General features: G+C 43.3%; 1 protein-coding gene across 2 annotated transcripts in view; it reads right to left on the bottom strand.

Annotated features, from left to right (window-relative positions):
- LOC115163116 (protein phosphatase Slingshot homolog 2) overlaps positions 1-20807 on the bottom strand; it is a 33587-nt gene extending 12780 nt beyond the window's left edge. Inside the window, exons 1-2 of one of the 2 annotated variants that reach the window (XM_029714738.1) lie at positions 20629-20807; positions 13100-13143 (exon numbers count right to left, since the gene is read on the bottom strand). In XM_029714738.1, coding sequence (XP_029570598.1) covers positions 13100-13143; positions 20629-20691 — 107 coding nt within the window. In that variant the 5' untranslated portion in view covers positions 20692-20807. Of the gene's footprint in view, positions 1-4348; positions 4941-13099; positions 13144-20628 lie in introns of those variants that run through there. The other variant, XM_029714737.1, reaches the window with a different exon arrangement.
- Between the last annotated feature and the right edge of the window lie 7115 nt (positions 20808-27922).

Raw genomic sequence — 27922 nt, 5'->3', positions numbered from 1 at the left:
ATTTGAAAGAGTAAGACATTTTCAGCAAGACAACTCAAAGGTGAAATCCATTAACGCCAAGATGATGGAATTCATTGCCCTTGACAATCAACCGTTCTCTGTCGTGGGTGATGTTGGCTTCGCGACTGGTCGAGCACCAGTACACACTACCAAGTGCGCTGTTTTTCAGACCTAGAACAAAGACAATGGTAGAGGATGTCCCCTTCACTGTTCTGACAGCATGCCTAGAACAAAGACCACAAGACGCCATGTCAAAAAAACGTGACGGCCTACATGGAGAAATTATACAATGATTGTTCTGCAAGTATAACCTGTTTAGGATAGGGGGCAGTATTTTCACGGCCGGGATAAAAAAACGTACCCAATTTAATCTGGTTATTACTCGTGCCCAGAAACTAGAATATGCATACAAGTTTGATTTGGATAGAAATCACCCTAAAGTTTCTAAAACTGTTTGAATGGTGTCTGTGAGTATAACAGAACTCATATGGCAGGCCAAAACCTGAGAAGATTGCATACAGGAAGTGCCCTCTCTGACCATTTCTTGTCCTTCTATAGCCTCTTTATGGAAAATAGAGGATCTCTGCTGTAACGTGACATTTTCTAAGGCTCCCATAGGCTCTCAGAAGGCGGCAGAACGGGGAATGATGACTCTGCAGTCCCTGGGCGAAAAACAGTAGGGGGTTTGGAAAGTGGTCGATCTGAGAACAATGACACGGGTGCGCGCGTGCATGTGAAGACACCATTTTCTTCTTTCAGTGTTTGAACGGATACAACGTCTCCCGGTCGGAATATTATCGCTATTTTACGAGAAAAATAGCATAAAAATTGATTTTAAACAGCGTTTCACATGCTTCGAAATACGGTAATGGAATATTTTGAAAACATTTTTCACGATACGCGCCGGCGCGTCACCCTTCGGATAGTGTCTTGAACGCAAGAACAAAACGCCGCTATTTGGATATAACTATGGATTATTTGGAACCAAAACAACATTGGGTGTTGAAGTAGAAGTCCTGGGAATGCATTCTGACGAAGAACAGCAAAGGTAATCCAATTTTTCTTATAGTAAATCTGAGTTTGGTGAGTGCCAAACTTGGTGGGTGTCAAAATAGCTAGCCTGTGATGGCCGAGCTATCTACCCAGAATATTGCAAAATGTGCTTTCACCGAAAAGCTTTTTTAAAAATCGGACACTGCGATTGCATAAAGGAGTTCTGTATCTATAATTCTTAAAATAATTATGTTTTTTGTGAACGTTTATCGTGAGTAATTTAGTAAATTCACCGGAAGTGTTCGGTGGGTATGCTAGTTCTGAACGTCACATGCTAATGTAAAAAGCTGGTTTTTGATATAAATATGAACAAAACATGCATGTATTGTATAACATAATGTCCTAGGAGTGTCATCTGATGAAGATCAAAGGTTAGTGCTGCATTTAGCTGTGGTTTTGGTTTTTGTGACATATGCTAGCTTGAAAAATGGGTGTCTGATTATTTCTGGCTGGGTACTCTCCTGACATAATCTAATGTTTTGCTTTCGTTGTAAAGCCTTTTTGAAATCGGACAATGTGGTTAGATAAAGGAGAGTCTTGTCTTTAAAATGGTGTAAAATAGTCGTATGTTTGAAAAATTGAAGTTTGGGGATTTTTGAGGAGTTTGTAATTCGCGCCACGCTCTATCATTGGATATTGGCGAGGCGTTCCGCTAGCGGAACATCTAGATGTAAAAGGATAAAGCACGAGCATTCAAACACCATACGTGGCGTTAACAACAGATTGTAGGATTGCTGTCATACATCCCTACAACGAGCCATCACATTGATGAGAAGTGGGATATGAAGTCCCGTGTGCTGACAACTGAGAACACGGAAGAGAGGGACACAGCAGAGAACAGTCACAAGAAGGATCATATCTGAATTATGAATTCACGTCATTTTATGATTTTTCTCTTATTGTTTAAACGATAGGTGGGAAAAAAATTGCAGTTTAAACATTAAGAACAATGGTACATTTGTCACATCCCCATTCCCTTGTAGCACCGTCATGGTAATGTCTCACTAGACTGCTGATGAAGCAGACCTACAACATCTCTTACCAACATCCACGTCTCCCGTTCCATTTCATGTTTACCGATGTTATGAATACTAATGACACACACTAAATCTGGCTTCCTTGTGTGGCTGCCAATCTCTACACAAAACAAGTCAGATTCATATTCTTAAAATCGCTTTTCCCCAGAATAACAGTAACGCAGCACGTGTGTGTGTGTGTGTGTGTGTGTGTGTGTCGTACAGCGAAGTATTCTAAATTAGTGGGACAACACCTCTTTGGGATTTCAGGTTTCCAGCAGGTAGCCACACTGTAAACCTGTAATCAGCCCAGCCCATGGTTAAACAAAGTGTTTGACACACAGACATTCCTCTGTCTCTTTCTAACATGGTTGCACACCAATAACAAAATTGGTTTGTAAATACAGTCATAAACCATTGATTTCTGGATCGGTTTGACAGAGTGGTCGAGGAAAGGAGGCCATGATGCCGTTATATAGCCCCCCCGAAAAGGCTAAGAGAATACATACTGAAACCTGACCAAAGTCTCCCTCCAAAACGAAGAAGTTGGCTTTCTTACATCTGGTGCTGTTTATGGCATACAAGTACCTGTGTGCATGCATGTGTGTGTTTTTCAGATTAAGACAAAGTCTAGGCTATTCAAATGACTAACTAGTCTAGGCCATATAATAAAGTACAACAGCCCTTGTCAAACACACACACACACACACACAGTGTACTAGTGAGTCAGGAAATACAAGGCATCCACTCCTGAAGTACCCAATGATATCTAATCTCACCCATAAGCAAATAAGTAGTACTACTACCCATGTAGCCATAGAAACCAGTGCAAATTGAGTATATGGACAGCAAACAATTCATTTGCATGTCTTCATTTAGAAGCCTCTCATCAGAGCCAATGGTCAAACAATGCAAAATCAGTCTGGGGCAACATGTGTTGTGTAACATGCAACATGGTCTGGACAGCCAGTCATTGCCAGTCATATATATTTTATCACATTCCCCTGTGACAATGACTGGCTGTCCAGACCATGTATAACCATTGCAGCTTTGATGGTACGGAATTTGCAACACAGATATGGGCTTTTTGATTCAAGCATATAACATTGGTTCAACCAAAACACTGATCAAGTCCGTATTGATGGACTGCTACTTCCCTGAAACATGCAGTAGGCATAGACTAAAACTCTAGAGCAAGGGTGTCTAGGCTAGTTCCAACATTAACACTAACAGCATGACTAAACTTAAATCATCTGATGGACTTACACCTGGAAATACAGCTACCCTTACTGGAGTGCCTTCCTACACAACAATCAAACATACAAATACAACCCACTACCTACCCTTCATCAGGTAGGCTATTTCTCAGTATTCAAAGCGCTCTCTTTAACGGCTGAGTTCTAAATCATTCCTGTATTATGTTCACACCTGTACTACAAGCCTGCTATCAAATCAGTCTCTGGCCGGCCACCCGGACCTGACGACTGGCCTCACTGTTTCATACAGAGGCCCAGGTAAGAACTCCTCAGACGATTAGCCTAGTTAGAATGGCTGCAAGCTTCAGAGTGCAGAGCCTCAACTCAAAAAACATGGATGGATGGGCTATAGAATATTTTCTTAGGAGACATAATACAACAAATCAGAAAACACATCAGCCAAAATATAATTGAAAATAAGCTATAAATCAATTTGATTTAATATATTTCTGTGCTATTAAAGAAGGGCAAAATTAAAAAGGGACTGCCATACGCCTGGAGAAGCCAGTTTAGAGGCTTGGAGGACACAGAAGAGAGCTATGCAACTGACAGGGGGGGGGGGGGGGGGGGGGGGGTCAAGTGAGACTGGCAGGCTGATTCTCTGGCATTCGTTCATAGAGCAGACTGTTGCTTTATATGGATATCTGACCGACAGGATTCGTCAGACCAGTTTGGAGACAGCCAGGTAGATGATTCTGATCTCACGCCACGCAATGATCAAGGAGAAACCCATTGTGCCATTATTTCTCAACCAGGAGAGGAAGCTGTCAAGATTACTTACATCCTGTTACGTCACTATCGGGAAATACATGTAGTCAGGATGGACTGTCACAACTTTATCAGAAATGTGTCAAATTCCTTCACAATAATGTTGCAACGTCAGACTGACAACTGAGCTAAAGTAAATACATCGTAAATGTATTCATACATATCGCATACCCACTACATTGGGAAATTAATCCTGCGGAGAAATGTTCTTAATTTTAACCACAAAAATATTCGTAACAAAAATGTACAACTCACAGTTGGTTGATCTGGTTCTGAGACACAACGCCGTTGTCGGAGAAGTAGGGCATCATCTTCGCTCCGCAGCAGGAGCAGAAGCAGCCCTCCGCCGAGCTCCCGGTAGCGGAGACACTACCGAGAGTCATGACCGGACCACGGAACAGCAGACCGATAACGCCAAATACCTTCGAAAAGGCTCACTCCACTCCAACCATCGTCAAAACTTATTAGTACAACGAATCCGATAGATATTCGACAGTATGTTTTGTCGACCTATCTCCTTCGCGGCATTATAAAATAGGCAGCTGGAAAATAAAGTAAACTGTTAGTAAAATAAAAAACGTTAAGCCTATCATACAATTAGTAAACTTTTTTTTACTGTGTATCAAGTACAGTATCCTCTAATTGCAAGACTGTTCCAAATTCTGTAACACCGTACGGAGTTATTCTAGCGGTAGGATTTTTCAAACGAACTAGAATCAATATTTGTCTATGAAGAGCACTCGTGTCCGTCCTACTGTAAAAGCTTTAAACTTGTAAACCGGACACCGGCAGGAGCTACAAACTCAACTCGTGAGAGGGAGGAGTTGCTGACATCTGCTTAGAATGTCCCAATTGAAAGACGAGGGGAGAGCGACAATGAGGCACAACAGATTGGGCACTTCTTCAGCGACAAGCTTGTGGAAGCGCAAGACACAGCCATATAATGTGATGACTGACAAGTACAGGGAGGTGCTGAAGTAAAGAGTAAAAGTACAGATGGAACATACAGGTAACTGCAAAAATCAAGGAAACACCAACAAAGTGTCTTAATAGGGCGTTGGGCCACCATGAGCCAAAACAGCGTCAATGCACCTTGGCATATATTTTACATTGTGTCCGGAACTCTATTGGAGGGATGAGACACCATTCTTACCCAAGAAACTCCATAATTTGGTATTTTGTTGATGGTAAAAAACGCTGTCTCAGGCACCGCTCCAGAATCTCCCATAAGTGTGAAAATGGGTTGAGATCTGGTGACATGACCCTAAGCATGATGGGATGTCAATTGCTTAATCAACTCAGGAACCTGTTTACAATACACATTGTATCCCTAATTTACTCAAGCAGTTCCATTCCTTTTTGGCAGAGCTGTACATACATATTGCAACCACATGTTCTGTGACAGCGGTGTGTTTACCAACAACTGACTCCTTGGAACTGTGCTCGTGCACACTGCTTTGCCTTACTGAGCACACCCAGACAGCAACTTGACAAAGTCTCAAATAACACAGCTGAAGAACTCAGTAAATTGGATTTGGGAACAGACTGCAAAATGAGCTGTACCTTTGCCATTCTGATCAGATATAAGAAGGTGAACTATATATGGTTCATGGAGTGGGAGCTCATTCGGTTCATGGAGTGGGAGCTCATATGGTTCATGGAGTAGGAGCTCGTATGGTTCATGGAGTGGGAGCTCGTATGGTTCATGGAGTGGGAGTTCGTATGGTTCATGGAGTGGGAGCTCATTCGGTTCATGGAGTGGGAGCTCATATGGTTCATGGAGTGAGAGCTCATTCGCACATTGACCAGGGGTCACATGAGGAAAACCAGGCACTCTCAGTGTCGGTAAGGAAACAAGTGTACAACACTTCTACTTGGCAGCTGCAGAGACAAACCAAAGTCTATGTAATAAAACTGTGTTATAGACACATTGTCCATGGGGTGCATCTCAGTAGAAAAGGGCCATCAACCATTTGGCACCACACCTGTAACTTAACTGCCCCAGTGTTAAACATTACAAAAGAGTTGTTTTGTATATCTAAATCCAGACTCATGTGTTGGCCTGTTATCTGGATCAGACTGGCAAGCAATATACAGTGTTTAAATAGGAAAGGGAGAAGTCAATGAAGTTGTGTAAAAAGGCTATACGAGGGAACGGTGTTGACTACGCCACTGGGGGTGAAATCATTCACATGGATTTGGGCTCCAATAGATGAATCTCGATTGCGTTTCCTTATGTCCTCTCTCCTTACGTCCTCTCTCCTAGCTTCCTTTTCAAAATGCATTGAGGAGAAAGTCAGATTCCTCCTCTAGGACCTTCTCCTCCAATGTGTTTTGAGGAGGCTGCAAGGAAGAAAGAGGACATGAGTCAAGGAAATACAATTTAGAAGCTCCCAATGTCATATAAAGGCTAGCTAGTTAAGGGATTGTTATTAACAAGAATGTACTTGTTTTTCTTAATTCGACTTAGGTTTGTGCCGATTTCAGACTTGAGATAAGGGTGCAACTTTGACATTCATTTGTGATATATGCAAAAGTCCATGAGAGAATCTTCACCACTGATCACAACAGTATCACAAGAGCCAGGTGACAAAGCAGACTATGGAAGCTATTTTAGTGTGTTTAAGTCTGTACTATTACTGTACAAACAAGGCAGGCAACCGTACAGTATTTTCAAGGTCTGCTCTACAATGAGTCCCAACAAAGTCAACAGCTCAGTCTCCTCTTCCTGCTCCCCATTGTCCCTCGTCTCCGAACGAATATAAGCCAGTCCTGGAATTTCACTTAACACGACCTGGCCTTGGATAAAGAATGAAAGCGGTAATGTGTGTACACAACAAACATGACGGTTCTGAGAACACAGCTCTTCCTCTGTCCTTTACTTCCTTCCTGGTCTGCTTGAGCCAAAACAAACATTGTATAGGCTAGGCCTACATGGCTAAAATGTCCACCTTATAAAAACAGGCCATAGTCTGTTTGGTCATTTGGCCTCACTCATATTGGAAAGCTTCAAATGGTGGCGGCCAGTGTAGTTTCACATGCTCCCCCATGGAGGTCTATAGGCTGTATTATGCAAATGTAGTGCTGCCTGAGGCTTGGCGTAGAAGAGGTCAGACGCCAGAGGTCAATTACACCTGACGACAGGGGCTCAAATCAGAGGGCTTTTAGTCAAAACACTCCATTGATGTTTCCAGTCCCCACGGTCCACCATTACCCAAGTCACTACATAACACAGGCTGCCGGTACACACAAACAGGCAGCTACTACGCAAGTTGCCCTCCTAAAGTTATACAACTTAAGTGGCCAAAGAAAAGATAAGGCTGGCCACGACAGCATGGGACATGGTTACACTCTGTGTTTACAAAGCGTGTGTGTAACACTTGACTCCTCTCGTGCACTCAGAATAACATGACGGGGAAGGAGATGTAGAAACACACACATACCTGGGTGTCTTCAGTTACAGGGCATCGTCACATGGTCTCCTCCATTCCAGTCAAACCTCCTCTCCGGTTATGAGGTTTAGCCGGTCACCCATTGGGTCATCATAGCAGGCAACGTTCAACCAATGTTAAACCAACCAACACGCATCAAAACACCATCTGTGCGACCAGCATCTGTGCTAGTCATGTGGCACAGAATGTTTTGGACCTCTTAATAGGCTAGACCACTACTAAATCACATTGTTTTGTTTTGACTCTGGTAATAGGGTCCGACATGCGGGGGGGGCAACATGTGGGTCCGATTGCGCAATGGCTCGTGTCACTCTCTCGCTCTTTGAATGAGAGTTAGCAGGGGGAAAAAAAGGGTCAAAGTGTTGCAGTCAGCCACTGGGTCTCTGTGTACGCCAAGTTACCCCTTAACATCCTGCTCTCCACTACAAAGTGAGCAGCTGTTTCCTATAGGCCTGCTGCACTGGAGCTAGTTGGAGGAATAGGGGGTCTGAAATGAGACCAGCCAGAACACTTAGCCTACACTAACTGCAGCACTAGTAACAGACCTGGACATGAACACTACAAGGCCAACCACAGGGCAGGCTAACGCATGCCCGGTCAAGCTAAAGTTTTTTTTTTTTTTTTAACCTACCACTTAGCCTATTTAGTTGTGATCTGAGCACCTTGGGACGTAAGTGAAAGGCTAAAAAAACAAGTTAGGAGGAAAACAGTGATATGATCAGGAAAATTGTCAGCTGAGGTTTGAAGGGTGGTGCTGGTAGCCAGGAGAGGTGTTCCCCTTGACAGACAGATGTGAGAAAACACGCTGCAATGAAAAGACGATGACTCCAGGCCAGGGGTTTGAGTCGGTTTGCACAGCTAGATGGCTGCTATTTCCTTTCCTTCCCGCAACCGGTAATGGGAATGCATAGGGTAACCCAAATCCAGAATAACCTGCTCTGACAGCCACATCAGAGACGCAGCAGTAGGCAAATACACAGATGGGAGTCAACCTGTACACCTCCCACTTGCCAAGTTCTCCTTTGGTGGTTTGTGTCATCAAGTTCGCCACCCCGTTCGTTGGTTGCACCTGTTGGTCTGCCCTGTACGGAGGTGGCGCACGCCCGGTTGTACCGGTTCCCAAGTCTGTCCCGTACTGGGATTGTGCACACCCATTATTCAAACATGCATGGCTTGAGATGTGGTCACCTAATCGAGATTCATCCGTTGGACTGCCAGATGGTGAAGCCTGATTCATCACTCCTGAGAACGTGTTTCCACTGCTCCAGAGTCCAATGGAGGCAAGCTTTACACCACTCCAGCCGACGCTTGGCATTGTGCATGGTGATCTTAGGCTTGTGCGCGGCTGCTCGGCCATGGAAACCCATTTTATGAAGCTCCTGACTAACAGTTCTTGTGTTGACGTTGCTTCCAGAGGCAGTTTGGAACTCTGTAGTGAGTGTTGCAACCAGTCCCGTTCTGTGAACTTGTGTGGCCTACCACTGAGCGGCTGAGCCGTTGTTGCTCCTAGAGGTTTCCATTTCACAATAACAGCACTTACGGTTGACCGGGGCAGCTCTAGCAGGGCAGAACTTTGATGAACTGACTTGTTGGAAAGGTGGCATCCTATGAAGGTGCCACGTTGAAAGTCACAGAGCTCTTCAGAAAGGCCATTCTGATGCCAATGTTTAGCTATGGAGATTGCATGGATGTGTGCTCGATTGCATACACCTTTTAAAAGGCTTTTTTTTGTGTATTTTTGCCCCCTGAAAAGGTCTGTGCACGGCCCTGCACATTAGTGTGTCTACCGACTCAAATCTTACCAGAGCCATGTTGAAGTAAGCAGTTGAAAGGAAATGCCTACTGAAAACAATGAATAGACAAGGTCACAGAAAAGACCCTGAACATCCTTTTGCCCATCCCTTCTCCCCCTCAATAGGTCTGCAGCTCAACAGCCCTCTCCTTACTATGAACGACAATCAAGTAGGCCTGTAGTAGAAAGTATGCTGTCCTTGACATTCCTTGCAGTGCATACACGTCGCAAAGCCAGAGCACAGATGAATGTATTACAGTATGTTACACTTCAATCAGAGCCGTGGGAACAACAGCTGTCGTGTCTTTCGTGTGTGTGTGTGTGTGTGGCACAGAATAGATGACAAAACATTGAACATGGAGTACAGCACAACCTTCCCCCTCAAACGTTGCCTCTAGCTTTCTGATATCCAATTAAATGCAATGTATTTCTAGTTCTGGAATCCTTGTGGTGTATGTAATACACAGTTCATTTGGGCTTCTTGTTATATAACCAACGGGGGGGGGGGGTTGGGTGAGTAGCAGATGGGGGGAGTAATTGACAAAAGAGGGATCCAAATGACAAAATAGTCCAAGATCTGAAGACATTGAATGGGCAGGGCAGGGGGGGGGATGACCTCAACATCACCATAGTATTACCTAATAGATAATTGAGCCCACATGTCCTACAGCGTTGCAGTTGAATGGTGAAGTCAGTGCAACACATAATGGACATTAAAATGTTCTGTTATGGGGTTGTGCTGGCCAAATGCACATGTCATGTTGGCTCCTTCTCAGCATGAAGCCAAACAGTTTGCAGTGGTGGACCCAGTGTTTACAAACTAGCACCAACTGTACTGGTATGGAGAACTCTGACTCCTACCTTGCATTAGCAGAATTCAATAGACTAAATCCTGACCAGAAGTCAAGTTAAATCAATGTACAGAAAAGACCCAACATTGCAAGGGTTTAGTTCAACAGTCATGTCATAACGCCACCGCAACCATGTCATCCACAGTCATAACACCACCCCAGTCATGTCCTGTCATCCAGTCACAACACCACCCCAGTCACAACACCACCCCAGTCACAACACCACCCCAGTCACAACACCACCCCAGTCATAACACCACCCCAGTCACAACACCACCCCAGTCACAACACCACCACAGTCATGTCATGTCATAACACCACACAGTCATGTCATAACACTAACACCACAGTCATAACACTAACGCAAGGGAACAGAACATAAACAGCCATGATAGCTGAATAGGCCTATAAGAACAGACTTTCTAGTGCTGTTTTGATGCAAGCCGACTAGCTTGGTGTCTGCCATGACTGTGTACAGTTAGGCTTGTCACAACAATCAGCTCGGTCATCAAGTAATGCTATGTAATATTATTACCCTGACGTTGTTATGAATACATGAAGGTCCTATGATGGAGAGTTCAGGTGAAATGCTACTGACAAGAACAATACTTGACGTTAGGCCAAGCCAAGGGGAAGTGATACTCAAACTCAGACAAACACACGCCCTTGTTTATCAGTTCCATGTGTACTACAGCCAGATCCTAACACCCTACAGCAGGGTTCAACAACTGGCATTCACCAACCACTCCATCACTCTCCTTCTTGGTCAACTAGCCCGACACTGTCACCAGAAAAACATTTAAATAAAGAAACGAGTAGGTGTGTCCAAACCTTTGACTGGTACTGTGTGTGTGTGTGTGTGTGTGTATATACACATATATAAATACAAAATTAAAATTAAATTAGGTCCTTTGATCTGATGAGTTCAAATTTGAGATTTTGGTTCCAACCACCGTGTGTCTTTGTGAGAATCAGAGTAGGTGAACGGATGATCTCCGCATGTGTGGTTCCCACCGTGAAGCATGGAGGTGGTGTGATGGTGTGCTTTGCTGGTGACACTGATTTATTTAGAATTCAAGGCACATTTAACTAGCATCGCTACCACAGCATTCTGCAGCGATACTCCATCCCATCTGGTTTGCGCATAGTGGGACTATCATGGTTTCCAACAGGACAATGACCCAACACACCTTCAGGCTGTGTAAGGACTATTTGACCAAGAAGGAGAGTGATGGAGTGCTGCATCAGATGACCTGGCCTCCACAATCACCCGACCTCAACCCAATTGAGATGGTTGGGGGATGAGTTGGACCGCAGAGTGAAGGAAAAGCAGCCAACAAGTGCTCAGCATATGTGGGAACTCCTTCAAGACTGTTGGAAAAGCATTCCAGGTGAATACCTCATGAAGCTGGTTGAGAGAATGCCAAGAGAGTGCAAAGCTGTCAAGGCTTTGAAGAATCTCAAATAAATTTCCATTTGTTTAACACTTTTTTGGTTACTACATGATTCCATGTGTTAGTTTATTATTAATGTAGAAAATTGTAAAAATAAAGAAAAACCCTTGAATGAGCAGGTGTGTCCAGACTTTTGACTGCTACTGTATATACACTATACACACTTTTTTCTGTGGAATTTTCATTGCTGGACATAAAAGACAACAAAAACAGACAATTAACTCCAATTGATTTTAATTGAAGAAATCTGTTCCCAAGAAGTTCCACGCATAATAGGGAGACACATGATCGCATACAAATGTAAGCAAGGTTTGAAATAATTATGTTTTAGTCAAACACATCCGTTTGGGCTTCTTGTGGTCAATTTGCAGTCTACAAAATATTTGTAATTATGTTACGGCCCCCCTACCATCCACTCCATAAAAAAAAAATAGTCCCGCGGCTGATTCTAGTTGATGATCCATGGCATATAAACTATAGGTTAGCCTATTAACCTATAGGCTAACCCATAATAACCTATAACTATTAGTATGTCCTGTATGAATAGGCATTAATCCAAGACATCCACACTGATAAACCCAACTGTCAAGACAAGTGAAACAACAGTGACGTCTTGTCCTTCTATAAAAACACACACACTGACGTCAAGCGGCTGGTAACACAGATAACAGATACAACCATGCAAATAGATCATCAGGAGTAAACAACTGGAGTAGTCATACACGAGTACTACAAACCAACCCAAATAGGTACATAGGCTAACTATTTTGCATTTCCAAAATAGCCTAGTGTTTTGAAGATGCATAATGACAACCATTAGTCCTTCTCTACCCTTCTCCTGTAATGACCTAAAACTAAGTGTGAATACAAATTCTGACAATGATGCTAGTCAAGAGCGAGTCTACATGTTGATAGAACTGTCTTTTTCAAGATAATTGAAAATATATTGTGTGATATACTGTAAATTGAAAGGAGATATGCAGTCACTCGTTTTGTGCACGGGTGCGTGCGTGTGCGTGCGTGCGTGCTTGCTTTTTAACAGCCCAGGCCTAACTGGCAATGTATAGCCATTATAATGTTCCTGTGTTTGCTTGCGACCTCTCTGTCGGTCATTTTGCTGCCTGGGTCTGAGACTAAATGAAAGTCAGTTGACTCTGCAGCAGTATATGTGAGCTGAGTTCACCCAAGAGACAGTACTGATATCAACCCAACGGCCAACACAGCAAATATACTCTTGTCAACACACTCTCCCTGGTGGACAGTAGCTGGAAGTACAGCTGAGCTTCCAAAGGTCCAACGACAGATATTTGTCTCAGCTGATTCAGGCACTGAACACAACAATAATTGAGAAATTCAGCGGGGCCTCGAAGGTTGTCAGTGCAATGCCCCAAAATACTTCATAGTTGTTCGATTACAATACTTTGTTTTACTGCTAACTGGTAATGGTCTAGCCTTACCTCCGGGGCTGGGAGCGACGATCATCCTCACCACTGTCTGCCTCCTGGGGAGAGAGCAGAGAACCAGTCAGAAACCAACATGCACATTCTAATGTATCCATAAACGGACTATAGTAATGACACATTTTACAGACAGACATATAGCTGCGGTCACATGAATAGACAAGGTTGCTTGTTAACAATAACCGGCCTGAACAAGGAGATAAGCATAGGAATCAAGTCAAGTGTCTCATGACTAACAATGAGCCAAACAGATTCCTACTACAGCAATTTTAGGAGGTGTGATGCTGCCAGACCTTTTGAACAAGAATTCCACACCCAGTCAAAACAAGATGTCCATATTTGGGCTTGTTAGACATAAGTGTATAGCTATCCATTCAAGGGAGATTTTGCAACACGTTTTGCATCGGGCACCGAGGAAGAGCGAATTAACCTTGTTTTAAAGAGGATAATGAATTCCACATCGGCTAAAATGTGCCGCTAAATATCCACTTTCATCCATGTCATGGGGTTGGCCGTTGTGATATTTCACTAAACCCAGAACAAGGCAGAATAGATAAGGGTTGAAATGGCTGCCGGCCTGTTTTGAAGTGTCCCTCTCTCCACCCAGGCCCGGCAGTCTGTTGTCCCTGCTCAGACAGACAGGCAGGCAGACCCTAATCCCAGCCTGTTCTGCTCCAGTAATCTCCAAACTCAGGGAACTTTCTCCCAGGGATCAGGCTGTCAATCCTGGACAAGGCAGCCCTAGCAGATCCCACCCGCCTAGTCAGAGAGATACTGAACTGGGTTAATAAAGCCCAATGCACCACACACTGGCTACATTCACCATGTCCTATGCAGACACACAATGTACATGACACACGGGATGGGATGAAGCCAATGTATCTTCATTGAGGAGAAGAGCGCACACACACACACACACACACACACACACACAACCCCAGACATATACTCAAGAACACAAAAATGCTTACAATTAGGCCTAATCTATGTAAAGAGTTCTGCTTGTTGGGCTTGTGTACATGACCATGATGGCACACAAACTAGAGAAAACATGAGCAAATGAAAAAGCCTTGGCCTGGACATAAACCCTCACACATCAGGTGTTGTAAATCACCCGCTGCCACAGCCAGGCATATGACATTTGAGAAAAGCATTTAAGAAACATGGTGACACAGGAGAAATATGACTCGAGGGAGAAACTCATCCCTTCAACGAGACAAACTTTCCAAAACACTTCACCCACGTTTTTTTCAATGGCGAAGGCAACAGAGGCCAATAGGCTGCTATAGGAAGGTGTTTTAGTGGCAAAGTGGAGGAGAGACCGCAAGCTTCCTCCTCTCCCTATGGTTAAGTCTAGAGGTCGACCGATTAAATCGGAATGGCCGATTAATTAGGGCCGATTGTAATTTTTCATAACAATCGGTATTTTTGGACACCGATTTGCCGTTTTTTTTATACACCTTTATTTAATTAGGCAAGTCAGTTAAGAACACATTCTTATTTTCAATGACGGCCTAGGAACGGTGGGTTAACTGCGTTGTTCAGGGGCAGAACGACAGATTTTTACCTTGTCAGATCAGGGATTCGTTTTTGCAACCTTCCGGTTACTAGTCCAACGCTCTAACCACCTGACTTACAATGCACTCCACGAGGAGCCTGCATGGCAGGCTGACTACCTGTTACACGAGGGCAGCAAGAAGCCAAGGTAAGTTGCTAGCTAGCATTAAACTTAACCACTAGTTAAACTAGTAATATCAACCATGTGTAGTTATCTAGCATGTCCTGCGTTGCATAAAATCGATGCGGTGCCTGTTAATTTCTCATTGAATCACAGCCTACTTCGACAAATGAGTGATGATTTAACAAGCGCATTTGCGAAAAGAGCACTGTCGTTGCACCAATGTATCTAACCATAAACATCAATGCCTTTCTTTAAAATCAATACACAAGTACACTGCTCAAAAAAATTAAGGGAACACTTAAACAACACAATGTAACTCCAAGTCAATCACACTTCTGTGAAATCAAACTGTCCACTTAGGAAGCAACACTGATTGACAATAAATTTCACATGCTGTTGTGCAAATGGAATAGACAACAGTTGGAAATTATAGGCAATTAGCAAGACACCCCCAATAAAGGAGTGTTTCTGCAGGTGGGGACCACAGACCACTTCTCAGTTCCTATGCTTCCTGGCTGATGTTTTGGTCACTTTTGAATGCTGGCGGTGCTTTCACTCTAGTGGTAGCATGAGACGGAGTCTACAACCCACACAAGTGGCTCAGGTAGTGCAGCTCATCCAGGATGGCACATCAATGCGAGCTGTGGCAAGAAGGTTTGCTGTGTCTGTCAGCGTAGTGTCCAGAGCATGGAGGCGCTACCAGGAGACAGGCCAGTACATCAGGAGACGTGGAGGAGGTCGTAGGAGGGCAACAACCCAGCAGCAGGACCGTTACCTCCACCTTTGTGCAAGGAGGAGCAGGAGGAGCACTGCCAGAGCCCTGCAAAATGACCTCCAGCAGGCCACAAATGTGCATGTGTCTGCTCAAACGGTCAGAAACAGACTCCATGAGGGTGGTATGAGGGCCCGACGTCCACAGGTGGGGATTGTGCTTACAGCCCAACACCGTGCAGGACGTTTGGCATTTGCCAGAGAACACCAAGATTGGCAAATTCACCACTGGCGCCCTGTGCTCTTCACAAATGAAAGCAGGTTCACACTGAGCACATGTGACAGACGTGACAGAGTCTGGAGACGCCGTGGAGAACGTTCTGCTGCCTGCAACATCCTCCAGCATGACCAGTTTGGCGGTGGGTCAGTCATGGTGTGGGGTGGCATTTCTTTGGGGGGCCGCACAGCCCTCCATGTGCTCGCCAGAGGTAGCCTGACTGCCATTAGGTACCGAGATGGGATCCTCAGACCCCTTGTGAGACCATATGCTGGTGCGGTTGGCCCTGGGTTCCTCCTAATGCAAGACAATGCTCGACCTCATGTGGCTGGAGTGTGTCAGCAGTTCCTGCAAGAGGAAGGCATTGATGCTATGGACTGGCCCGCCCGTTCTCCAGACCTGAATCCAATTGACCACATCTGGGACATCATGTCTCGCTCCATCCACCAACGCCACATTGCACCACAGACTGTCCAGGAGTTGGCGGATGCTTTAGTCCAGGTCTGGGAGGAGATCCCTCAGGAGACCATCCGCCACCTCATCAGGAGCATGCCCAGGCATTGTAGGGAGGTCATACAGGCACGTGGAGGCCACACACACACTACTGAGCCTCATTTTGACTTGTTTTAAGGACATTACATCAAAGTTGGATCAGCCTGTAGTGTGGTTTTCCACTTCAAATCCAGACCTTCATGGGTTGATAAATTGGATTTCCATTGATTATTTTTGTGTGATTTTGTTGTCAGCACATTCAACTATGTAAAGAAAAAAGTATTTAATAAGATTATTTCTTTCATTCAGATGTAGGATGTGTTTAAGTGTTCCCTTTGGTTTTTTTTGAGCAGTATATATATTTTTAAACCTGCAAATTTAGTTAGTATTGCCTGCTAACATGACTTTCTTTTAACTAGGGAAATTGTGTCACTTCTCTTGCGTTCCGTGCAAGCAGTCAGGGTATATGCAGCAGTTTGGGCTGCCAGGCTCGTTGCGAACTGTGTAAAGTCCATTTATTCCTAACAAAGGCCGTAATTAATTTGCCAGAATTGTACATAATTATGACATAATGTAACAGCAATATTTAGACTTAGGGATGCCATCCGTTAGATAAAATACAGAACGGTTCCGTATTTCACTGAAAGAATAAACGTTTTGTTTTCAAAATGATAGTTTCCGGATTTGACCATATTAATGACCTAAGGCTCGTATTTCTGTGTGTTATGTTATAATTAAGTCCGATTTGATAGAGCAGTCTGACTGAGCGATGGTAGGCTGGCTCGTAAGCATTCATTCAAAGAGCACTTTCGTGCGTTTGCCAGCAGCTCTTCGCAATGCTTCAAGCATTGTGCTGTTTATGACTTCAAGCCTATCAACTACCGAGATTAGGCTGGCAATACTAAAGCACCTATTAGAACATCCAATAGTCAAAGGTATATGAAATACAAATGGTAGAGAGAGAAATAGTCCTATAATAACTACAACCTAAAACTTCTTACATGGGAATATTGAAGACTCATGTTAAACGGAACCACCAGCTTTCATATGTTCTGAGCAAGGAACTTAAAAACGTTAGCTTTTTTACATGGCACATATCGCACTTTTACTTTCTTCTCCAACACTTTGTTTTCGCATTATTTAAACCAAATTGAACATGTTTCATTATTTATTTGAGGCTAAATTGATTTTATTGATGTATTATATTAAGTTAAAATAAAAAAGTGTTCATTCAGTATTGTTGTAATTGTCATTTAAAAAAAAATAATAATAATTAACAGCCGATTAAATCGGTATCGGCTTTTTTTTTTGTTTTTTTTTTTGAGTCCGCCAATAAATCGGTATCGGCGTTGGAAAATCATAATCGGTCAACCTCTAGTGTCCACACAGGTGTGGTTCCTGAGTTAATTAAGCAATTTTCAGGGGAAGTTGCTAGAGGCAGGTGGATTTGTTGCTAAATGACGTTGTGATGTTATTGCGTGATGACGTCATTACGTAAAACTGTGTCATTATGTAGAATACACAATAACGTTACTCAAATTGACTGGCCATCTCAGCGAAAAATATGATTTGACATGTTAGTTTAGATTTGTTTGTTTATTATCATTTTGATTGAGACATGTTGAGTGATGTAAGTTCTGTTCAAGATCAAACATTTGTGACCAACTATAGTCATTGGGTTTGTCTCGAACGCATACTACTGCAGTCAGCCAACAATGATTTGCAATTTGCTGAAATTGCTGCTGGCCTGCTGCTGCCTGTGCACGAGCTGAGCGCCTGCTGCTGACGTCACTCACAATGCACTTTTGCAGCCAGGCATGTGTGTTGTGACTGTGTGTGACAGAGAAAATTGTTTTTGTGTCATTTAGAGGGGAAATGAGTGCATTTTAGCATTTGAGTCACTTTTCAAAAGCTAAAAGTTCCAAATAAATATTTGAAAGTAGCCAAATTTGTTGCTAGGTGCTGTTTGAAAAAAAGGTTACCAGGGTAGTCTGAAAAGTTGCTAAATGTAGCAACAAATTGCTAAGTTGGCATCACTGCAAGCCGCACTGCTTCTTGACACACTGCTCGCTGAACCCGAAGCAAGCCACACCAATGTGTCGGAGGAAACACTGTACAGCTGGTGAGCGAAGTCAGCGTGCATGCGCCCGGCCGCCACAAGGAGTCGCTAGAGCGCAATTGGACAAGGACAGTCCAGCCAGCCAAACCCTTTCCTAACCCGGACTGCGCTGGGTCAATTGTGCGCCGACTCATGGGTTTCCCGGTCCAGGCCGAGATCGAACACGGATCTCTAGTGCGATGCAGTGCCTTAGACTCAGGAGGCCCTGCGGGGGGGGGGGGGGGGGGGGGGGGGTGTCTACCTTAATCATCATCAGCGGCTGTTGTTGGGGGTTTAAAGGGTATGTGTCTCAGCCACCGGATTTCAACCCAATTGAACACTTACAGGAGATTCTGGAGCCCCTAACACATAATTTCTGTGTTGACCTTTGCTTTAATTGTTTTCAAACAGTTCATCTCTCACGTTCCTCTTTCCCATTTATACTGGCCTAATGTGATTCAGGCATTGACAACTCGCACTGAGAGCTGTCACAGCAAGTATTTTTCTTTCTCTAGCTAACAGACCTCAGACTGCCCTCAATGGATATGTCCCAAATAGCACCCTAGTCCCTATATAGTCCACTACTTTTGACCAAAAGGGAATAAAGTGTAATTCGGGATGCAAACAATGTCTAGGGCTGGATAGGGCTGTTGAATTTAACAATCACAGAAGTGATCCATTAACGCTGTTGGTCAGACACTCCAGGAACAGGGTTGCCTACCCCTGGGCTAGGCTGTCTAGCTACAACCCTTATGGGGAATCATCCGCTGGCATATCAGCCAGCCAGGCAACCGTCGATATGTCATATGGAATCTTCCCCAGTGCGGGTCATAAAATGTAGTTGGACAGCCATGTCATACTAACCCGGTTTTCATGCAAAACATTAACAGAATAACTAGAGCCTAGTTGATATGGAACTGTTGTGAGAGTCCATGACATTGTTTTGGCTAGGTCTGTTGTAATAAAATAGATGAAGAAAAAAAGTACCCAAATGGCATACTTGAGTAAAAGTAAAGATGCCATAGTAGAAAAAGTAAAAGTTAACCAGTAAAATACTATTTGAGTAAAAGTTTAAAAGTATTTGGTTTTAAATATACTTAAGTATCAAAAGTAAATGTAATTACTAAAATATACTTAAGTATTAAAATTATGAATCATTACATAAGCAAACCAGACAGCACAATGTTCTTGTTTTTTTTATTTACAGATAGCCAGGAGCACACTGCAACACTCAGACATCATTTAGAAACAAAGCATGTGTTTAGTGAGTCCGCCAGATCAGAGGCAATAGGGATGTTCTCTTGATAAGTGCATGAATTTGATCCTTTTCCTGTCCTGGTAGCCATTCAAAACGCAACGAGCACTTTTGGGTGTCAGAGAAAATGCATGGAGTAAGAAGTAAATCTTTATTTTATTTATGAATGTAGTGAAGTAAAAGTCAAATATTAATAGCAAAGTACAGATACCCCCCCCCCAAAAAAATACTTAAGTAAAAATACTTTAAAGTACTACTTAAGTACTTTGCACCACTGTCTATACATTTATGGCAGTGACTGAGTACAACATTTATTATCAGATAGCTATGCCTCCGGTAAACTCGCCAACCAAGATTGACACTGACAGATAGCTAAGCTATGATGAGTTGGCTTCTTTGAGTTCTTTTAGACCATTTATATAATTGACTTGGGGATAAACAGGTCAGATATGCACTGAAATTATTTGCATTGCAAAACAGTCACTATACCTAGCTAACTAGCTAGCTACAAGTTGAGAAACTTCACTGGCTAGCTGGCCAGCCAGCCATCGACTGTGGTAGCTAAGCGACAACTTCCCTGGACACAGGAAAGTTTAACTGTGTCCATGCAAAAATCAAAAGTGTATATTTATAAACAACAACGCAGACAACTAAAACACATTTCCGTTTAACAGTTTCTTAGGAACGCATGCACACAAAAAAGCAGGGCATAACCAGCTATAGTGTAGATAGCTGGGACACACGTTTCACCCCACTTCGCTACAAAGTGCTTTTCGTGGCAGGTTAGGAGACCATATCCGCTAACCCTAACTCTTTTCCTAACCTTATCCTCAGTCTCCTGCCACGAAAAGGTCACTTCGGTATCGAAGTGCTGTGAAAAGTGTTTCCCCTAGCTAACTACCGCATGGGACAACAACCTACTTGTTAGCTAGCTATAGCCACCCTAAACAATACCAGTAGAATTGAGCCTTAAATCCCGTGCTATGACAGACGACCAAGCTCGACAACTCACCGAAACGCAGGGACTGGAGCTAACGCTGGGTGTTGGCGAACGCTGAACGGTGACCAGCGCCATTCAAGGTCCAGGAAACAGATATCTTAGTTAGAGAAAGCAGAGGCGGCGAGATGGTCATAATTTGAGCAGATGACATGCAAGGCGCCCGAGGTTATTGGGTCGTTGGTGATTTCCCTCCTATTCATTCAGCAGCGTCTTTTGGCGCATGCGATCCACTGGCCAGCTGTCAAACGACATTGTCTAATGCTGCGTTCATAACAACTCGTACATTCGTAATTACCAGTGTACGACTGGGGGAAATCCAATTGAACGGCCCGCCAACTCGTAATTACAAGTGGGAAATAATCGCTGAACTCCGATTTCTCCCACATGCTGAACTCTGACGTCACATACTAAGGAAATTACTTCGATAACAGCATTTTCGGCAATTAAATGAAACAAAACGTAATTTATAAAAAAATATATATTATTGTGCCTTTTTAACACCATAATTTGTTTGGAAGCATGATAGCTGTACGTATAGTTTATGGTTGACACAACTTGTTTGACATTTGTCAGTCGAGTTCAAAGCATGTGAATGCACACAACAATCCCATTCTCACAGTTTACAAGTAGACCTAGTATATTCCAAGTTTCCCACTTGTTATGAACGCAGCAAAACCATGCTGGACTCAATCAGGCAAGGTTGGAAGAAAATAATGCGGTCCTACACGTTTGAAAATTACGTTTTGACATGAGGCTCCTCGCACCAAATATAGGTAATTACATAAGTCTATGGTTTAAACAATATGCAGCTGAGTGAACTCTAATGGATATGAAAATGCAATACCATCTGGAACAAACTGGTTGAATCAACGTTGTTTCAACGTAATTTCAACCAATTCACTCAATGTGATGACGTTGAATCAACGTGGAAAAGTAATCAACAAGGGATTTTAGTATTTTTTCACCTCACTTTTAACCTAAATCCAATGACATGGTAATTTTGGGGGGGATTTTACGTTACTTGACAACTCAACCAAATGTAAATCAAAACTAGATGTTGAACTGAGTACTGTAAATGTACAGTGCCTTCCAAAAGTATTCATACCCCTTGATTTTTGTTGTGTTACAGCCTTAATTCAAAATGGATTAAATATATATTTTTCTACACACAGATGATGACAAAGTGAAAACATGTTTTTAGACATTTTTGCACATTTATTGAAAATGAAATACAGAAATATATAATTTACATAAATATTTAAACCCCTTAGTCAAAACTTTGTAGAAGCATCTTTGGCGGCGATTACAGCTTTGAATTGTCTTGGGTATGTCTGTATCAACCTTGCACATCTGGATTTGGGGGATTTTCTTCCTTTCAGATTTTCTCAAATTCTTAAATTAGTGCTGAACAGCAATCTTCAAGTCTTTCCAAAGATTTTCAATGGGATTCAAGTCTGGACATTGGCTGGGCCACTCAAGGACTTTTGTTCTGAAGCCATTCCAGTGGTTATTTTTTTACTGTATGCTTGGAGTCATAGTCCTGTTGGAATATAAATCTTTGCTCCAGTCTAAGGTCATTTGCACTCTGAAGCAGGTTCTCATCAAGGATTTGCCTGTATTTGGCTCCATTCATGGTTCCCTCTATCCTTATCAATATCCCAGTCCCTGCTGCTGAAAAGCATCCCCATAGCATGATACTGCCACCACCGTGCTTCACGGTAGGGATGGTGTTAGACGGGTGATGAGCTGTGCCTGGTTTTCTCCAGACATAGCGCTTTACATTCAGGCCAAAGAGTTGAATTTGTCTCATCAGACCACATAATTTTTTGCCTTATGATCTCAGTCTTTAACGTGCCTTTTTGCAAACTCCAGGAGTGCTGTCACGTGCCTTTTTCTCAGGAGTGTCTTCCATCTGGCCACTCTCCCATAAAGCCCAGATTGGTGAAGCGCTGTAGAGACTGTTGTCCTTCTGGCCATCTCAGCCAAAGAACTCTGTAGTTCTGTCAGAGTGGTCATTGGGTTCTTGGTTTCAGTAATATCTTGTACAACCAGGTACTTCTCTGCAGCTGCAAACTATACTAATAAAAAACCCACTACACCATTCCACTATTTTGACCTAATCTCTTCCTGCACCATGCCAACGGCTTGGGAGGACAGGACACCATCCCTCAACACACCCTGTAACTCTTCTAAAGTCAAATACTTCTCTGCAGCTGCCACCACAACATCCATGTTCTGTGATTTACGTTCCATTTCTGTAATACAGTTGATAACCATTGCTTTGAACACTAAGAAGCCAACCTTACTGAAGCATAAATAACTTGTTGGCCTATCCCTCTGTGTTGGCACAAATCTACTACTCACTAGGATCCTCTCAGGATCCCTCACCCTTTACCCATCCTCCTCTACTTTCTTCACTGCCTCAGCATACAACACCTTCTGCACTAATCTGACTCTGGCCACTTCAACCTGCCTCTCTCGCACCAGGCACATGGGCACCCCTACAGTTGACACACGACTTTATCCACCGAAACTACACAATCCTCTATCCCATGCCCTCCTGCACACTTCCCACATCTTGGAATCTTCCTCTTACACACTGCTGCGACATAACCATAAATGTTGCACCTGAAAAAAACACAGTGGATAACTGATATATACTAACATGACTTTGTCTGGTAGAGACTCTGACTCAAAACTCAAAAGGACTGACAGTGACTCCAAACGGCGGGTGTCACAAACACCAGGAATTTTCAAATTCAATTGCTCTCCCTCCACACTTAACGCTACCCCAGAAATCACTCTTTTCAATGGTGCCCTGTTCATAATAGCAAAACAAGAAACAGATCCTGAAGTTTCGTGACACGGAGTGCCTTCTCCCTCTGGGCTGAAGAAACAGAAACAAATATCACAAGTCCACTACAGGTTAACGTCACTGTTTCAACTACACCCAACTCATTTCCAGTGGTCTAAAGTACTTAAGTAAAAATACTTTAAAGTACTACTTAAGTCGTTTTTTGGGGTATCTGTACTTTTTTATTTAACTAGGCAAGTCAGTTTACAATGACAATCTACCCCGGCCAGTTGCACGCCGCCCTATGGGACTCCCGTTCAGGGCCTGTTGTGATACAGCCTGGGATTGAACCACAGTCTGTAGTGACGCTTCTAGCACTGAGATGCAGTGCCTTAGACTGCTGCGCCGCTTGGGAGCCTTCTTATTTATATTTTGGCAACTTTTACTTCACTACATTCCTTAAGAAAATATTGTACTTTTTATTTATTGTACTTCCTTGACAACCAAAAGTTCTCGTTACATTTTGAATGCTTAGCAGGACAGGAAAATAGTGCAATTCATGCACACCATGGGACCACATAGACGTCATACCGCTCCGGAAGGAGACCTGTTCTGTCTCCTAGAGATGAATGTACTTCCTTGACAACCAAAAGTTCTCATTACATTTTGAATGCTTAGCAGGACAGGAAAATAGTCCAATTCACGCACTTATCACTGTGTTTGAACTTGACACCAATCTCCATTTTTATCGGCATCTTCCTCAGATATAAAGCCAACCTCTGCTTTTCTCATTCTATTCAACCTCCTCTTCCTCTTTTTACGCTTCCATTCCTCCTCAGAAAACCATGTTTCTGTGTCCCTGTCCCAATATTCCTGTTGTTGTTCCATGATTCCTCATATGACCTCCCGCATACGTCTCTCGCCGAAGCAGCACACTAAGATTTTTTTTTGACATGCACTACTCCTTCTTCTTCTTCTGTGGGTTTTATGGCGGACTACAACCCAAAAAGGTGTATCGCCACCACCAACTGGACGGGGTTGAAAATAAAAAAATAAAGATCATAGGTGACAGGGAAAACTAACTTAATACACCGAAATAAAAATTGTACATTGACAAAAACAAAATTCCCACTTCTTCCTTCCTTCAAATCTCCATATTTCCCTTCTCAGGCTCTAGAGCCTGAGAGGGTGGTACGGCTTGTGACAAACTCTTCCGCCAATAAGTTTTTCAGTCCAAGTAACCACTCCGCCGCATCCACAATGATCTATATTCCTTGACTTCCTATCCACCTTGGCAGTGCCATTAACCACAATAGCTATAAAGGCCACAAAGTCGACCTTCTTAACCTTTAAAATATCTGGGTCCTGCTGGTGAAAGGCAAGCCCGGAAGGCCTGTACACCACCATGGACTCTTCGGGAGCACCATTCGAACCCTCAACCCTTTTAACTGCCGCTGCATATGAAATGCTCTGGACAGCCCTGACTGTGGCCACCTCATTCTCTTTTGCCCTTGTCAGGCATTCAAAAGACGTGGCTTCATGGTTCCCACCACAATTGCAACATGTCACATTTTCAACCCTTTTAAAACACGGGGCCTCCCGAGTGGCACAGCGGTTAAGGCGTCTCTATAGACCCGGGTTCGATCCCAGGCTGTGTAACAGCCGGCCGTGACCGGGAGACCCATGAGGTGGCGCACAATTGACCCAGTGCCGTCCGGGTTAGGGGAGGGTTTGGCCGGCCGGGATTTACTTGTCCCATCGCGCTCTAGCGACTCCTTGTAGCTGGCCAGGTGCCTGCAAGCTGACTATGGTCGCCAGCTGGACGGTGCTTTCTCCGACCCATTAGTGCGGCTGGCTTCCGGGTAAAGCGAGGAGTGTGTCAAGAAGCAATGCAGCTTGCCAGGGTCGTGTTTCAGAGGATGCATGGCTCTCAACTGTCGTCTCTCCAGAGTCCGTAAGGAAGTTGCAGTGATGGGACAAGACTGTAACTACCAATAAGGGAGAAAATGGGGTAAAATAACTTTTTTATATATACAGTACAGTTGAAGTCGGAAGTTTACATACACTCAGGTTGGAGTCATTAAAACTCGTTTTTCAACCACTCCACAAATTTCTTGTTCACAAACTATAGTTTTGGCAAGTCAGTTAGGACATCTACTTTGTGCATGACACAAGTCATTTTTCCAACAATTGTTTACAGACAGATTATTTCACTTATAATTCATTGTATCACAATTCCAGTGGGTCAGAAGTTGACATAAACTAAGTTGACTGTGCCTTTAAACAGCTTGGAAAATTCAAAAAAATGGATGTCAAGGCATTAGAAGCTTCTGATAGGCTAATTGACATAATTTGAGTCAATTGGAGGTGTACCTGTGGATGTATCCAAGGCCTACCTTCAAACTCAGTGGCTCTTTGCTTGACATCATGGGAAAATCAAAAGAAATCAGCCAAGACTTCCAAAAAATAATTGTAGACCCCCACAAGTCTGGTTCATCCTTGGGAGCAATTTCCAAATGCCTGATGGTACCAGGTTCATCTGTACAAACAATAGTACGCAGAAGCGTTCTGTCTCCTAGAGATGAATGTACTTTGGTGCAAAAAGTGCAAATCAGTCCCAGAACAACAGCAAAGGACCTTGTGAAGATGTTGGAGGAAACCGGTTCAAAAGTATCTATATCCACAGTAAAACGAGTCCTATATCGACATAACCTGAAAGGCCGCTCAGCAAGGAAGAAGCCACTGCTCCAAAACTGCCATAAAAAAGCCAGACTACGGTTTGCAACTGCACATGGGGACAAAGATCGTACTTTATGGAGAAATGTCTTCTGGTCTGATGAAACAAAAAGTAGAACTGTTTGGCCATAATGACCATCCTTATGTTTGGAGGAAAAAGGGGGGGGCTTGCAAGCCGAAGAACACCATCCCAACCGTGAAGCAAGGGGGTGGCAGCATCATGTTGTTGGGGTGCTTTGCTGCATGAGGGACTGGTGCACTTCACAAAATAGATGCCATCATGAGGGAGGAAAATTATGTGGATATATTGAAGCAACATCTCAAGACATCAGTCAGGAAGTTAAAGCTTGGTCACAAATGGGTCTTCCAAATGGACAATGACCCCAAGCATACTTCCAAAGTTGTATCAAAAGGGCTTAAGGACAACAAAGTCAAGGTATTGGAGTGGCCATCACAAAGACCTGACCTCAATCCTATAGAAAATTTGTGGGCAGGACTGAAAAAGTGTGTGCGAGCAAGGAGGCCTACAAACCTGACTCAGTTACACCAGCTCTGTCAGGAGGAATGGGCCAAAATTCACCCAACTTAATGTGGGAAGCTTGTGGGAGGCTACCTGAAACATTTGACCCAAGTTAAACAATTTAAAGGCAATGCTACCAAATACTAATTGAGTGTATTTAAACTTCTGACCCACTGGGAATGTGATGAAAGAAATACAAGCTGAAATAAATAAATAATTCTCTTTACTATTATTCTGACATTTCACATTCTTAAAATAAAGTGGTCAACCTAACTGACCTAAGACAGGGTATTTTTACTAGGATTAAATGGCAGGAATTATGAAAATACTGAGTTTAAATGTATTCCGACTTGAACTGTATGTATATATATATATATATATATATAAACAAACACAAGACATTACATTTCTACTACTTGGACATCTCAGCTTCTCCCTTCTGCAAACATTTGAAACATGTCCAAAAGCTTTACAATGATTGGTCTTAGGATAAATGCTCTGACTCTGTAGTTGATATACCCCAACCGCACTTGAGTAGGGAGAGACTCCATATCAAAAACGAAAGAACTGACTTCACTTTTTCTTCGTTCACCACACGATTCATCCGACGTGCATCATTCACTCCAGGAACATTTTTCATCTCTGTAACATCGACTTCCCACGAGACGCCATATATTACCCCCTTGAGGGCTGCCTTGTTCCTGAAGAGACACACACGACATGTCAAACTTTCTGGTGAGACGCAACACACTTTTCTTCTGATCCTCAGAAGTACAGAAAGATCTGAACAAACCCGCCTCTCGTAATCCTCACAGCTTTCACTTTACCCAGCACTCTCTCCACCAGTTTGGATATCTTAAATGGATTCTTCAAGATTGGTAATCCGATCAGCTGCTCCTCATGAATAAGCCGTAATCCTACAAGACAAGAAAATATATTCTCAGCACTGTATGCTACTTTGCTCTGTTTTCCATTCTTTTGGACAGTAGTCCAGTTCTCCTTGGCTCAACCACCATTAGGTTCAAGATCCACATCAGCTTCCGTCATCTTTTCCGCCAAAACTCCCACCTCTGACGTGTACTGTCAACTGTGAGACCTTATATAGACAGGTGTGGTTCGTTCTAAATCATGTCCAGACAATTGAATTGGCCACAGGTGGACTCCAATCAAGTTGTAGAGACGTCTCAAGGATGATCAAAGGAAATTGGATGCACCTGAGCTCAATTGTGTCATAGCAAGGGGGTGTGAATACTTGT

This window comes from Salmo trutta, chromosome 26 (genome assembly GCF_901001165.1).
Source record: "Salmo trutta chromosome 26, fSalTru1.1, whole genome shotgun sequence".
NCBI lineage: Eukaryota > Metazoa > Chordata > Actinopteri > Salmoniformes > Salmonidae > Salmo > Salmo trutta.
Note: the sequence above shows the minus strand (reverse complement) of the source record. Positions and strands in the feature narration are given on the sequence as shown.